The sequence below is a fragment of the Lycorma delicatula genome, chromosome 12, assembly GCF_047948215.1.
Source record: "Lycorma delicatula isolate Av1 chromosome 12, ASM4794821v1, whole genome shotgun sequence".
Taxonomy (NCBI): Eukaryota; Metazoa; Arthropoda; class Insecta; order Hemiptera; family Fulgoridae; genus Lycorma; species Lycorma delicatula.
The window spans coordinates 35,500,393-35,515,063 of NC_134466.1; the positions used below are offsets into that span (position 1 = coordinate 35,500,393).

General features: G+C 28.7%; 1 protein-coding gene across 3 annotated transcripts in view; it reads right to left on the reverse strand.

Moving 5' to 3' along the window:
- Cad96Cb (protocadherin Fat 4-like Cad96Ca) overlaps window positions 1-14,671 on the reverse strand; it is a 177,120-nt gene that overhangs the window by 38,233 nt on the left and 124,216 nt on the right. For all 3 annotated transcript variants that reach the window (XR_012758540.1, XM_075380089.1, XM_075380090.1), the window contains exons 8-9: window positions 3,738-3,839; window positions 872-997 (exon numbers count right to left, since the gene is read on the reverse strand). Coding sequence is in view for 2 of the 3 variants with exons in the window: in XM_075380089.1 (XP_075236204.1) it covers window positions 872-997; window positions 3,738-3,839 (228 nt within the window). In the remaining variant the exon portion in view is untranslated. The remainder of the gene's footprint in view (window positions 1-871; window positions 998-3,737; window positions 3,840-14,671) is intronic.

Below are 14,671 nucleotides of genomic sequence, written 5' to 3' on the forward strand. Positions count from 1 at the left end.
GTATTTACAAGTATTTAATTTATTATATTCAAATAACAATAACAGAAAAAGGAATAAAACTTATTACAATGAATTATTATTTACTAAAGATGGTCAATTTGGCAACCATTTGCTTCCAGGAATGCCTGAATATGTTTTAAGATATTTGAAAGTACACGCAGAATCACCAAACGAGTGATTGCATTTACAAATCCATTTATATTATTTTTCAGTTCACTCAGATATAAGGATTGTTCTTGTAAACAGGTCTTTTCATTGCTTCCCATAAACGAAAATCTGTAGATGTAAGAACTGGAGGTTTCAATGGCCAGATATCCTCTGAAACGAGTTTAATCCAAAAAACTTCAAGCAGCAAATTTAGTGAAAACTTGGCGGTATGCACTTGTTGGTAGTATGTTCCATCAATTTTTTTCTCACCTAGTTAGCTGATGAAAAGATAAATGATTTCTTGTTGCAATACATTCTGAGTTTACTGTGTTCTTGGAAAACCTGAATAATTATCTGGTTACATGATAGAGCACATCAAACTCCAATTTTTTTGTTATGGTTATTAAACTAAATGGTATTGTCAACATTAAAACATTGAAATCAGCTATGAATAAAGGCAACTGTTAGTTTCACTGCTGACAATATCAGAAAGACAAATTAAATTATAATTTATTGATTGAGATCCAGATGCTTTTGTTTAGGTGCACAATTACATTTGGGATCCCTGTTATTGTGAAATATTGCTGAAAGCATATTGTGCTTACTGAAATTAATTTGTCATTGTAAAAAATATATGGCTATTTGGAATTTCATTCATTTTAAATAATCACTTTTTATATAAAAATAAGCATAGTATTGAAAATATTAAGTATTTTATACTTACTTGAGGAGCATGATCTGGTATTAATGTAGTATATCTATCATCGACAAATTTTGGATTTTGATCATCAGCATCAATTACATTAACATGAAGTTGTGTATCAGTGTATTGTGGTGGACTTCCTTGATCCTGATTAAAAAAAAAATGAATATTAACATTTTAAAAACCCGACTAAAAAATAACTTTTTCCTTTTTTTTAATTTTTAACTCATGTCTAACAGTTCAAAAATTAACAAAAATTCAGTTACTACTGAATTCTTACAATTAATAAATGTGGAAAAAGCATTGTAAAACAAAACGATTACTACCAAGATTTTCATAACTGTTACATATTCAATCCTCAATTCTGAAAAATTCTCTGTAATACTTAAACAAATATTCATGAAATTAAGTATGGTAGCTTTCAAGTAACAAGATTACAATGATTTTTTTTTTTTATTTGGCAGAAATACTGCTGCAATAATATAAGAAGTTGGTAATCTCATTGAGAACTTTATAAGACTTTAATTTTAATTTGGGTTTTATAACTCAAATAATTGCATTATGAGAAATATTGTAGGAAATAAATAAAATAAAATTATTATAATACCATCTAACAGTGCATTTTGCTTTTGTTTAATTTACAACAGCTGCTTCATCAACAAAGTGACATCAGACTTTTACATACTTTTCACTTACCTTATAATCCCCTTTTGTTGGTAAAATAGTTGTTGCAGGTTAGATGGTAAAGAAGATACATTATTAGATATGACATATTTTATGATTAATATCTTAAACTGATCATCATTAATAAAATATTAATGATGACTGAAAACCATACATACAAATAAAGGGTCATAAAATTATGATTTCCTGAATTTGTATAAGCATAAAATAAAATATTATATTGCTGACCAAAGATATCTATAATAAAAAGGGCCAAATTCAGACGTTATGCCACAGTGGTCCTATGCAGAAGTGAAACGCAACTCCTTTCTGAACTGGAACCATTAAAAATAGAGAGAATAACACAGAGAACAATCCTAGGCCAAGAAAAAAAAACAACAGAAGGATACAAACTGAAATGATTTCAGTTGGATCTCAGTGAAATCCAACCAAGAACTGTATGAAGAAATAGAGGATATAAAAAAAGTGATAAGAAGAAGGCTGAGATTTTTGGGTATGTGCAGAATGGATGAAAAGAAATTAAATAAACAAATATTCATTAAACTCTGGAAACAAGAATAACCATGGGTACCTACAACAAATGAAGAAATAATTACAGAATTTAGGGATCCAAGAACAGGAAATGAAAGTTAGAAAGCTATTCAAACAAAAAATACATGGAGTTGATTTTGAAACAGTGAGGAAGGAAAAGGATCACACCAATGTGAAACAATTGGAAGAAAGAAGACCAAACATACAGAAAAAAATGAAAGAATATTGGGAAAAAAGAAAAAGAGACCCGAAGAAAGAAACTTTTGTGTGGTTCACAGTTGGCCTAACTGGAAAAAATAATATAGAAAATTACAATATTACTTTTATTATTTCTACGGCATTATGTTGTTTAATATTACATATTTTTACATAAAATATTTTTTGTTACTTTAAATATCAAGTTAAACTATGTATAACTGAAGGGCTCTTCAATTCTAAAATGAATCATGTGATGAAGAATAAAATTGTAGAAAAATTTTATAGAAAATAAAATTCTTGAAAAGCTTAGATTTGTTATACACTAGATGTTTTTAACAATACATTTAAAAAAATTTATCATAATTTAACAAGTTTTCTTTCATTAGATAAGCAATAAATTAACCAGCTTAATATTATTTACTAAAACTGAATTACAAACAAAGCAGTAAAATGAAAATAAGTACAAGCATTTTGCTAATCCCTAATTTAGCATACTTCAAAACATCAAAATTTAAACCGTATTTATTTTAAAGCAGTTTGTTTTAAATCATTTTTTTAAACTTAATTATAATTTTTTATTTTGGATAACTGACAAAAAAATCTAAAAATATAAAGATTATGCATGAGTTAAAACTGTTTGGATATATATTATTATACAGGGATGTGGGTTATTATTATTATCATCATCGTCACTGTTGCCGTCGCCATCATCATCATCAATTATTATTAATTATTATTATTATTATTATTATTATTACAGGTAGATATTATTTTAGATACTAAATTTTTCTAATAATTATCATAAACTTTTAAATGAAAGTAATCTGAATATCAAAATGACATTTAGGGTTGATCATTATGCTATAATAATCTAATATTCAGTGATTATATTAAAAAAAATTCTAAATATCTTCAAACCATATATAAAGACCATGTAATTTATTCAATTCAAAAATTTTCCACTCAAGTTATCATGAAAAACTTGCAATAAAATCACCAGAAAATCTTCATCTACAAAATAAAAGATGAATTATAAAAATCGGTTCAATTGGTAAACAGTTAGGCTTTAACACATAAAAATTGTTGAAAATACATTTGGGTAAAAAATTAAGAATCTCCTAGTTTTATGAAAGCTATTAAAAATAAATACTACACAAAATAATAACAAAAGTCAAATAATATTAGAAAAATAAATAAATAATTTATGCATTTTATGGCATTTTTTAAAAATACTTCCACACATGCTTGTATGATAATTGTATTAAAAGATATACAGATCAATATAACATGACACAGTTAAATATTTTCACCACACTCATTTTAGAATTTAAAGTGTCCTGTTCTATCAAATGTAACATGAAATTTAAATTCAAAATAATGCATTATACTTGTAAGTAAAACCTGTATCATAATAATAAATAGGATCAATCAGTATTATTGATTAAATGTATGATAGAATGACAACTTATCTTACTTGTGCTCTAATGGCGATTGTAAAATTTGACAATGTTTCATAATCCAGTGGTTTTCTTAACACAATTGTTCCTTCAAGAGCATTTACAAATACAAAGAAATCCTGTAACAAGGTAATAAAATACACATTAAGTTTATCTGGATCTATCAAGTACAGATTTATGAATTAGAAAAAATTCTTAAAAAAATTATTGTTACATGGAGTTTGGTAGCTGATGGTAATGTAAAATGGATTACAAAAAGAAACACAAAGGGAAAAATAAGAGTTCCTTGAAGTGTGTTGATACAAGAGGATGTTGAAAATAAAGGTGGGCAGATAAAATTTGAAAATGTAGAGGTAAAAGACAAGAAAGAAAAAAAAATATATATATATAATAAATTATAATGTGTTGTATATATATATATATATATGTATATGTGTGTATATGTATATGTATATATATATATATGTATATATATATATAGCATGCAAAATAAACCAAACACAAATGTTATTTGATAAAAAGTAACTTTATTTAGAAAAAACCATACCTGTACAATTTGTGAAAATCTAGTAAGCAATATGTCCTCTTTACTCTTAATCACTTCATGTACATGATTTAGCATTGATTTAATAACTGTACTACACAATATTTTTAATTTCTTCAGCATGAAACCATATCAATATTATTGCTTTAATGAGGTCAATTTTTGTGGTGCAATTCATTTTTAAGAGTTGTTTTTTGACTATTGCCCAACGATTTTCAATGGATTTAAGTTTGGGCTTTGCCTGGCCATGAGTACTTGTGGGAATTTGTTTTGAAGTTGTATCACAACCGTTTTTTTTCCAGAATCTTTATATTGTCATCACTTTTCAACATATCCACTAGAAGTAATGAATCGGGGCCTTCAAATGTGAAAAAAAACTAAAACATTTTTTCTGGGGATGTTTAACTGATTGTTGGATATGGGCTCATATCCAACAGGCAGTAATGTATTTTCATCTGATACTTTTCTAATGTATGGAACCCTTTGCCCCTGAATATAAAAGTGTGGCTTGTCAGAAAATGTAACAATTTTCCAATCTTCATTGGTCCAGTTAGCATGTGATTTGGTGCACAAGAGCCTTTTCCACATTACTAAGTAATGTGCAAAAGCTACTTTGTAGTTGGCCAACAAGCTTTCCATCCAGCTGCAAGAAGTTGATGTCTAACAGCTGTCAAGTGTAAATCTGTTCTATGGTTGCTAATTCTTGATTTTCCTCAGTAGATAATTTTGGATCAAGTTTACTTTTTTTCATTAACAACCGATCCTGTGTTGGAGTAGTTTTTCTTTTACGGCCACACTGGCCTTTCCTTTGAAGTGAAAAGGAACCAGTTTGTTAAAATTGTTTAAAATAGCGTTCACTGTCTGTAGTCCAACATCACACCCAGAAGTTATTTGTCATTTTTTCATACTGTTATGCTCAGAAAGAGAAACAATTTTCAAAAGCCTTCTCGCAGTTATGCCTATTATTAAACAGAATAGTATGTGTAGAAGAAAGAACTGTAGAGGAAAAAAAAGACTCCACTGTCCTTCAAAATGTTCATTTAAAAACATTCTTACAGCCAAACCAGCTATGAGCTAGAGCTGTAAAATGTAAAATTTCAGTTAATGCCATACTGATTCCATACTTGATTGAAGCCACAGAAGAAAATAATTTTCAAGCACGTTAAGGCATTACAGCATTACATATTCAAGACACGTTAAGGCATTAAGGCATTACATATTCAAGACACAGAACAAAAAGTACGAAAATATGAAAACAGAATAGTATGTGTAGAAGAAAGAACTGTAGAGGAAAAAAAAGACTCCACTGTCCTTCAAAATGTTCATTTAAAAACATTCTTACAGCCAAACCAGCTATGAGCTAGAGCTGTAAAATGTAAAATTTCAGTTAATGCCATACTGATTCCATACTTGATTGAAGCCACAGAAGAAAATAATTTTCAAGCACGTTAAGGCATTACAGCATTACATATTCAAGACACGTTAAGGCATTAAGGCATTACATATTCAAGACACAGAACAAAAAGTACGAAAATATGAAAACAGAATAGTATGTGTAGAAGAAAGAACTGTAGAGGAAAAAAAAAACTCCACTGTCCTTCAAAATGTTCATTTAAAAACATTCTTACAGCCAAACCAGCTATGAGCTAGAGCTGTAAAATGTAAAATTTCAGTTAATGCCATACTGATTCCATACTTGATTGAAGCCACAGAAGAAAATAATTTTCAAGCACGTTAAGGCATTACAGCATTACATATTCAAGACACAGAACAAAAAGTACGAAAATATGAAAACAGAATAGTATGTGTAGAAGAAAGAACTGTAGAGGAAAAAAAAGACTCCACTGTCCTTCAAAATGTTCATTTAAAAACATTCTTACAGCCAAACCAGCTATGAGCTAGAGCTGTAAAATGTAAAATTTCAGTTAATGCCATACTGATTCCATACTTGATTGAAGCCACAGAAGAAAATAATTTTCAAGCACGTTAAGGCATTACAGCATTACATATTCAAGACACGTTAAGGCATTAAGGCATTACATATTCAAGACACAGAACAAAAAGTACGAAAATATGAAAACAGAATAGTATGTGTAGAAGAAAGAACTGTAGAGGAAAAAAAGACTCCACTGTCCTTCAAAATGTTCATTTAAAAACATTCTTACAGCCAAACCAGCTATGAGCTAGAGCTGTAAAATGTAAAATTTCAGTTAATGCCATACTGATTCCATACTTGATTGAAGCCACAGAAGAAAATAATTTTCAAGCACGTTAAGGCATTACAGCATTACATATTCAAGACACGTTAAGGCATTAAGGCATTACATATTCAAGACACAGAACAAAAATTACGAAAATATGAAAACAGAATAGTATGTGTAGAAGAAAGAACTGTAGAGGAAAAAAAAGACTCCACTGTCCTTCAAAATGTTCATTTAAAAACATTCTTACAGCCAAACCAGCTATGAGCTAGAGCTGTAAAATGTAAAATTTCAGTTAATGCCATACTGATTCCATACTTGATTGAAGCCACAGAAGAAAATAATTTTCAAGCACGTTAAGGCATTACAGCATTACATATTCAAGACACGTTAAGGCATTAAGGCATTACATATTCAAGACACAGAACAAAAAGTACGAAAATATGAAAACAGAATAGTATGTGTAGAAGAAAGAACTGTAGAGGAAAAAAAAGACTCCACTGTCCTTCAAAATGTTCATTTAAAAACATTCTTACAGCCAAACCAGCTATGAGCTAGAGCTGTAAAATGTAAAATTTCAGTTAATGCCATACTGATTCCATACTTGATTGAAGCCACAGAAGAAAATAATTTTCAAGCACGTTAAGGCATTACAGCATTACATATTCAAGACACGTTAAGGCATTAAGGCATTACATATTCAAGACACAGAACAAAAAGTACGAAAATATGAAAACAGAATAGTATGTGTAGAAGAAAGAACTGTAGAGGAAAAAAAAGACTCCACTGTCCTTCAAAATGTTCATTTAAAAACATTCTTACAGCCAAACCAGCTATGAGCTAGAGCTGTAAAATGTAAAATTTCAGTTAATGCCATACTGATTCCATACTTGATTGAAGCCACAGAAGAAAATAATTTTCAAGCACGTTAAGGCATTACAGCATTACATATTCAAGACACATTAAGGCATTAAGGCATTACATATTCAAGACACAGAACAAAAAGTACGAAAATATGAAAACAGAATAGTATGTGTAGAAGAAAGAACTGTAGAGGAAAAAAAAGACTCCACTGTCCTTCAAAATGTTCATTTAAAAACATTCTTACAGCCAAACCAGCTATGAGCTAGAGCTGTAAAATGTAAAATTTCAGTTAATGCCATACTGATTCCATACTTGATTGAAGCCACAGAAGAAAATAATTTTCAAGCACGTTAAGGCATTACAGCATTACATATTCAAGACACGTTAAGGCATTAAGGCATTACATATTCAAGACACAGAACAAAAAGTACGAAAATATGAAAACAGAATAGTATGTGTAGAAGAAAGAACTGTAGAGGAAAAAAAAGACTCCACTGTCCTTCAAAATGTTCATTTAAAAACATTCTTACAGCCAAACCAGCTATGAGCTAGAGCTGTAAAATGTAAAATTTCAGTTAATGCCATACTGATTCCATACTTGATTGAAGCCACAGAAGAAAATAATTTTCAAGCACGTTAAGGCATTACAGCATTACATATTCAAGACACGTTAAGGCATTAAGGCATTACATATTCAAGACACAGAACAAAAAGTACGAAAATATGAAAACAGAATAGTATGTGTAGAAGAAAGAACTGTAGAGGAAAAAAAAGACTCCACTGTCCTTCAAAATGTTCATTTAAAAACATTCTTACAGCCAAACCAGCTATGAGCTAGAGCTGTAAAATGTAAAATTTCAGTTAATGCCATACTGATTCCATACTTGATTGAAGCCACAGAAGAAAATAATTTTCAAGCACGTTAAGGCATTACAGCATTACATATTCAAGACACGTTAAGGCATTAAGGCATTACATATTCAAGACACAGAACAAAAAGTACGAAAATATGAAAACAGAATAGTATGTGTAGAAGAAAGAACTGTAGAGGAAAAAAAAGACTCCACTGTCCTTCAAAATGTTCATTTAAAAACATTCTTACAGCCAAACCAGCTATGAGCTAGAGCTGTAAAATGTAAAATTTCAGTTAATGCCATACTGATTCCATACTTGATTGAAGCCACAGAAGAAAATAATTTTCAAGCACGTTAAGGCATTACAGCATTACATATTCAAGACACGTTAAGGCATTAAGGCATTACATATTCAAGACACAGAACAAAAAGTACGAAAATATGAAAACAGAATAGTATGTGTAGAAGAAAGAACTGTAGAGGAAAAAAAAGACTCCACTGTCCTTCAAAATGTTCATTTAAAAACATTCTTACAGCCAAACCAGCTATGAGCTAGAGCTGTAAAATGTAAAATTTCAGTTAATGCCATACTGATTCCATACTTGATTGAAGCCACAGAAGAAAATAATTTTCAAGCACGTTAAGGCATGAAATACTGTTAACACTTACTTTAGAAAAGTACAGTCATATCAGATGCATTCCAGATATTGCTGCCCACATCATTACATGTAGCGGTTGGTTCGTGATTTCTTTATAAGAGTGGAAACTTTCTTTAAATCAAAAATATACATTCCGATATATATTACTCAGGTAGACAGCACACTTTTCAGAGAAAAAAAAACAATTTTTTGTGATTGAAAATTGGGAAAAAGCCTTAGAAGTGCTTTGTAACAAGTTTCCATTAAAGTCATGACCTGGTTAGAAAGCTTATTATGGTGAGTAGGATTAAAGAATTTAAACCCAAGATATTTTTCATTATTTTCTGAAATGTTGAATGAGGAATACTTAGGAATATTTTTTTTAATTTGCTAATAAAGGTTTTTTATTTAAATTCTGATTTCATCGATTTCCCATTAAAAAATAATTGAAATGTTTAAACTCTTTTTTTAATAAATATGTTACATTTTTAAACAAGAAAAACAAAATAAAATTAAAGTAACTCATCCTCTAACCTTTTCCCATTACACAGATTAATGTAACAAACTACAGATTTAATTATTATAAGGATAAGGAATAAGGAACATCTGGATATGGCTTCAGTTCAATAAGATGTAGAAGGCTTTAAGAATACCATGAAAAAAAATTAAACAAAAAACAGAATTTATGACTTAAAAATCCATTCACTAGCTATAGGTTTATATTGAAAAAGAAATTATTGAGATACATATATTATTTATTACCTTACCTCAATAACTAATTCTGTTCCATCAATAAATATTGGCTGCATTAAATAAAGAAATAAAAATAATAATAATAATAATCATAAATCAGAAAATAATTTACAGTATTTTTAGTCGGTGAAAAATATGACATTAAATTGAAATATTTAATAACAAAAAAATATTCAGAAACTATTGACAAGACAATGATAATATAAAAACTAATTGAACATTTCAATTGTTAAACAATCATCTTCAGTAGATAGAGAGGAAATCATGAAGGTAACTATAATGATTTAAAAAAATAAGTAAATGAAAGAAATATTGATAATAAAAATATTACAGAATAATTAACAATAAAAAAAAAAAACAACAATTGTTTTACTGATATATAGTTATTGTAGGATACTACATAAGGGAAATTGTATTAATTGGGTCAAATTTTGCATTTCAAATTTTTCCTTGATTTTTATGATCCTCTCTAACCCCCCCCCCAAAAAAACAATTTTAGTGTTGAAAAATTTTGAAAGGGTACATGTATGTATGTGTCAAGCCTGTTTTTTATTTAAGATCTTGGACTGGAGGAGGCAAATGAAATGTAGAAAAATTATTCCTGAATATTTGAAGCATTTATGCTATTTAATTTTTGTCACTATCAATCAAAAACACAGGAGGCCTTATGATTTTATATCTCAAAATTTTACTCAAGGATAGGTACACTTTTTCACATAATTTAATGTCCTTTAAGTACTCATACCTTAGGTATTTTCAGTGGTGTTCGGCTTCATTCAAACTCCCATAAACGAGTAGAGATGAAAAAAGTTTTTATTTTTGTTATTTCTAGACACAAAGTTACATTTTTGTATTAATTATATGATTCCATTACATTAGTATGCCAGTTTGTTTATGAATTTGTGCAATTTCCTTCAGATGTATAATAAGCCTAATCTTAAATCTTTTTTTTTTTTCATCAGTTATCTTTTTGTTTGATATTTTTGCACTGGATTATCTGATTTTTATGACATTTTGTATGATGACTTCTGAGAACGGGTTTTTGATTTTATTTAATTTTGGTTGCAATTGGTCAAGAGGGTAGTGTGGTACAACCATCATGTTTCTGCATCTCAAAATCTTATTCAGATGGATTATTTTTTTTTTACATGATTCTTTATTTGCGTACATACAACTTTAATTTACCCTTTAATTCCTAAGTAGTATTTAGTAATCTAGTAACTAAGCAGTACTTAGTTCCTCTAGTAAGCTTTCAGTATTTAGAGTTAAATAACTTTCCTGGTGAGTTAGTTGTTATACAACTCTTAATTACTGTCTCTTTGGTTATGAAATCAATTTCATACAGTGTTGGGGAGAAAATAAGCCTAATTTTTTTTATCAGTTATCATTTTACTTGATATTTTAAAATGGATTATCTGATTTTATGAAATGTTATATAGTGACTTCTGAATGTGGGTTATGGATGGCATTTAACATTGGTTACAATTTATTGAGGGGGTGGGTAGATATAGCAATCATGGTTCCTGCATTTCAAAATCCTACTCAAAGATTAGAAAATCTTTTTTACACAATACTTTACATGCATACTTACACACTATAATGTTACATTTAAATTTTTTCCCAAGTGGTACTCTGTCAAGGCCAAAGTCCATGTGATAAGTTTTTATTTTTATTTTATTTTTGTTTAATACTTTGATAGAAATAAATTTTTAGAGTATTTTGTTAAGTATTGATAGTTTATTTTTTATAATTAATATACTATATCTGCACAGCTGAGTAATGTCATCTCTATTTTTCAACTGGAAAATTTTAGAATTTAATACTAGTCAATTCTGCCATTGTTCACACACTAAAAATTCATTTCTCATCATCAAAAAAAGAGAGGGGTGGGAAACTGTAATTTGACACTAGTTTATCATTATCAGAATAAATAAATAGTTTTTTCATTACAATATTTATTTATATTCTTTAATTGTTTTTACTCATTTCACTATATATTTGAAGATTATTTAACAATCAAAACACACATTTAATATACAAACTTTTTTTGTGTTTTTTAAGCTGTTTTGAGTATTTTATGATAAGAAAATTTAATTTAATAATGTGTTGATCTCTGTGGTGGAGTGGTAGCGCCTCGGCCTTTCATATGGAGATCCTGGGCTTGAATCAGTCAAGCAAGACACTTTTCATACTCTACAAAATTCAATTTCCATACTCCCACATACAAGCTTCAAAGCATCTGTGGTGAGTTAATGAATTAATTTATTAAGCAAAAAAAAAGTAAATAATTTTTATGTAACAGTTAACATTTATTTGTAACAGTTATTTATTGTCAAGTATAGGTTTTTCTTTTTATTTAGATTTGTAATGTTTACATAATTTTTCAGATTGATAGAAAGTTTTACAACAATAATTTTCATTATAACAGACAAAATCCTGGTTCACCAATGTTTAAGTGCAAATTAATAAACAATACAAGCTTTTTTCATCAGCAAAAAAAACTTCACAAATCATGTACAACTGTTGAAAATATTTGTTAGTAAAATAACATAAAAAGATAAGAGATAAGAGAATAGCAGGATTAATAACAAAATTCTCATAACAATATATAACAAGTAAATAATTTATTTACTTCCCTTGAGTGTGCAAATTTAATCTGTCCCACATTCACTAACACAATTTACCGTGTTTTGCTGCCTATATCAGATCATTAAACTATTTTATTCTCTTGAATGATTACTGCTAATTTCCATACTTACCCACTTAATTTGAAACAGTGTTCATTATATGTATTTTTTCATACAATAAAGGATTAATTAATTTACTGCTTTTCATTATCTGCCTCACTCTTTCTTATAGCTATGATGTGTGTAAATCACCTCAAGTACAATAACCAGACATGAGTTACTTTCATTGAGAATAGTGGTGTTCACTAAACAACCAGCTCTGTGGTAAACACAGTGAATGTGTCACTTGACATGCTGATATTCCATTATATATTTGGCTTAGTGAAATACACAACAGGAAATCAATTCTTATTTTCTTGAGTAAGCATGTTATGAAGTTATTCTCAAGAATATGATTTTGTTTTTTCAGGAATGACTGATCCATGTCAGATTGCCTATAATAATCACATTATGATAATAGTACTTAACATTCATATAATTTCTTATAAAATAATTAATAGTAAATTAGCTCCAATACTGATTTTTTTTTTTTTTTTTTTTAATGATAAGGCACATTTTAATTTATCTGGAAGTGTATTTTATAAAATTATACTATAGATTAAAATTATACTGTGGAATGTCATATGCTTATTGTGTTGTATTAATTTAAATAACTGTATCATGGAACTCATATTTTTTTATATGACTTGACAATGTAACAATGCATCATAGGATTTAAAAATAAATTATATCAAGTTGACTTATAGTAAACACAACTGCTTCCTTTGACAATATGGACTAAAGCAGTTTCTGAAGAATAATGTCAGCATAAGTTCTTTTATTAAAATGAATGAGTATCAGTTTTTGTCAGTAACCTATTATATGTATGATATAGGTATCTCCTAATCAGACTAAGATTCTTGATATTATAATGGATTATATCAGTTATTTTATACTTGATGGGTAGAGGGGGAAAAGAAGTTGAGTCCATTATTTATGATTTTTGATTAATAAAACAAAAGTTTCTCAAGTTTTTCCAAGATTATCCTGCTGCAATAGCATCAAAAGTATCTTAAAGATAATGTGTATCATCCTAATCATTTACTGTAGTGGAAATGTTACAATGCATGTAAATAGATATAGTAACATGTAAATTGATGTATTGTTAAACTTCGTACAGACAAAGAAGGGTATAAATCCATTGAACATATAAAAAAGGAGCTAAGTCCACGCATCATTATCTATGCTCTAAATTTAGAATTCACCTTAATTTTCATGAAGATCATTATTACCCACAAACAGTCTCATACAACAACCTAGTTCGTTGTTAGTCTAATCGTTATACTGTGAACACACACTGTTTTTACTGTTATTCAGTTTTATTTTAAATAAGTAATTTTTATTTTATATTGTATGCATATTTATACTTTATGTTAGAAGTGGGAATGAAAGAAGTTATACAAAGATCCAGTTTAAGAAACATTAGAGATGTTAGTAAAATGAGTAAAAAAAATTGATCAAGTCACAAGTTTGGTGATGATTACCAACATAAATGAATTAAATCTGTTCAAGTTGAAGATAGAAAACATATTCCTTGGCATTTTAATGAGATGAATAGTAAATGATGAGCAGAATTCTTATTTATGTAGGCTAACACGTACAGTTATCATCCAGCAAAAACATAATCATTAATGTGAAAATGATGTAAATTTAGAAATACTAACTTTCATTATAAAGTTTGATTTAACAGTGCAAAAATAGTTAAAAAGAGATTGGAGTGAACAAAAAAATTGTTTATTTTTACCCAAGGAATTTTTACCCACTGAATGTGAAAATAGGCAGAGAAAAGATTATGGAGGTAGAAGAATTTTGTTATTTGGGAAGTAGAATTACTAAAGATGGACGAAGCAGGAGCGATATAAAATGACGAATAGCACAAGCTAAACGAGCCTTCAGTAAGAAATATAATTTGTTTACATCAAAAATTAATTTAAATGTCAGGAAAAGATTTTTGAAGGTATATGTTTGGAGTGTCGCTTTATATGGAAGTGAAACTTGGACAATCGGAGTATCTGAGAAGAAAAGATTAGAAGCTTTTGAAATGTGGTGCTATAGGAGAATGTTAAAAATCAGATGGGTGGATAAAGTGACAAATTAAGATAAGAAGAGATATTGCTACAAATAGATGAAGAAAGAAGCATTTGGAAAAATATAGTTAAAAAAAGAGACAGACTTATAGGCCACATACTAAGGCATCCTGGAATAGTCGCTTTAATATTGGAAGGACAGGTAGAAGGAAAAAATTGTGTAGGCAGGCCATGTTTGGAATATGTAAAACAAATTGTTAGTTATGTAGGATGTAGAGGGTATACTGAAATGAAATACTAGCACTAGATAGGGAATCTTGGAGAGCTGCATCAAACCAGTCAAA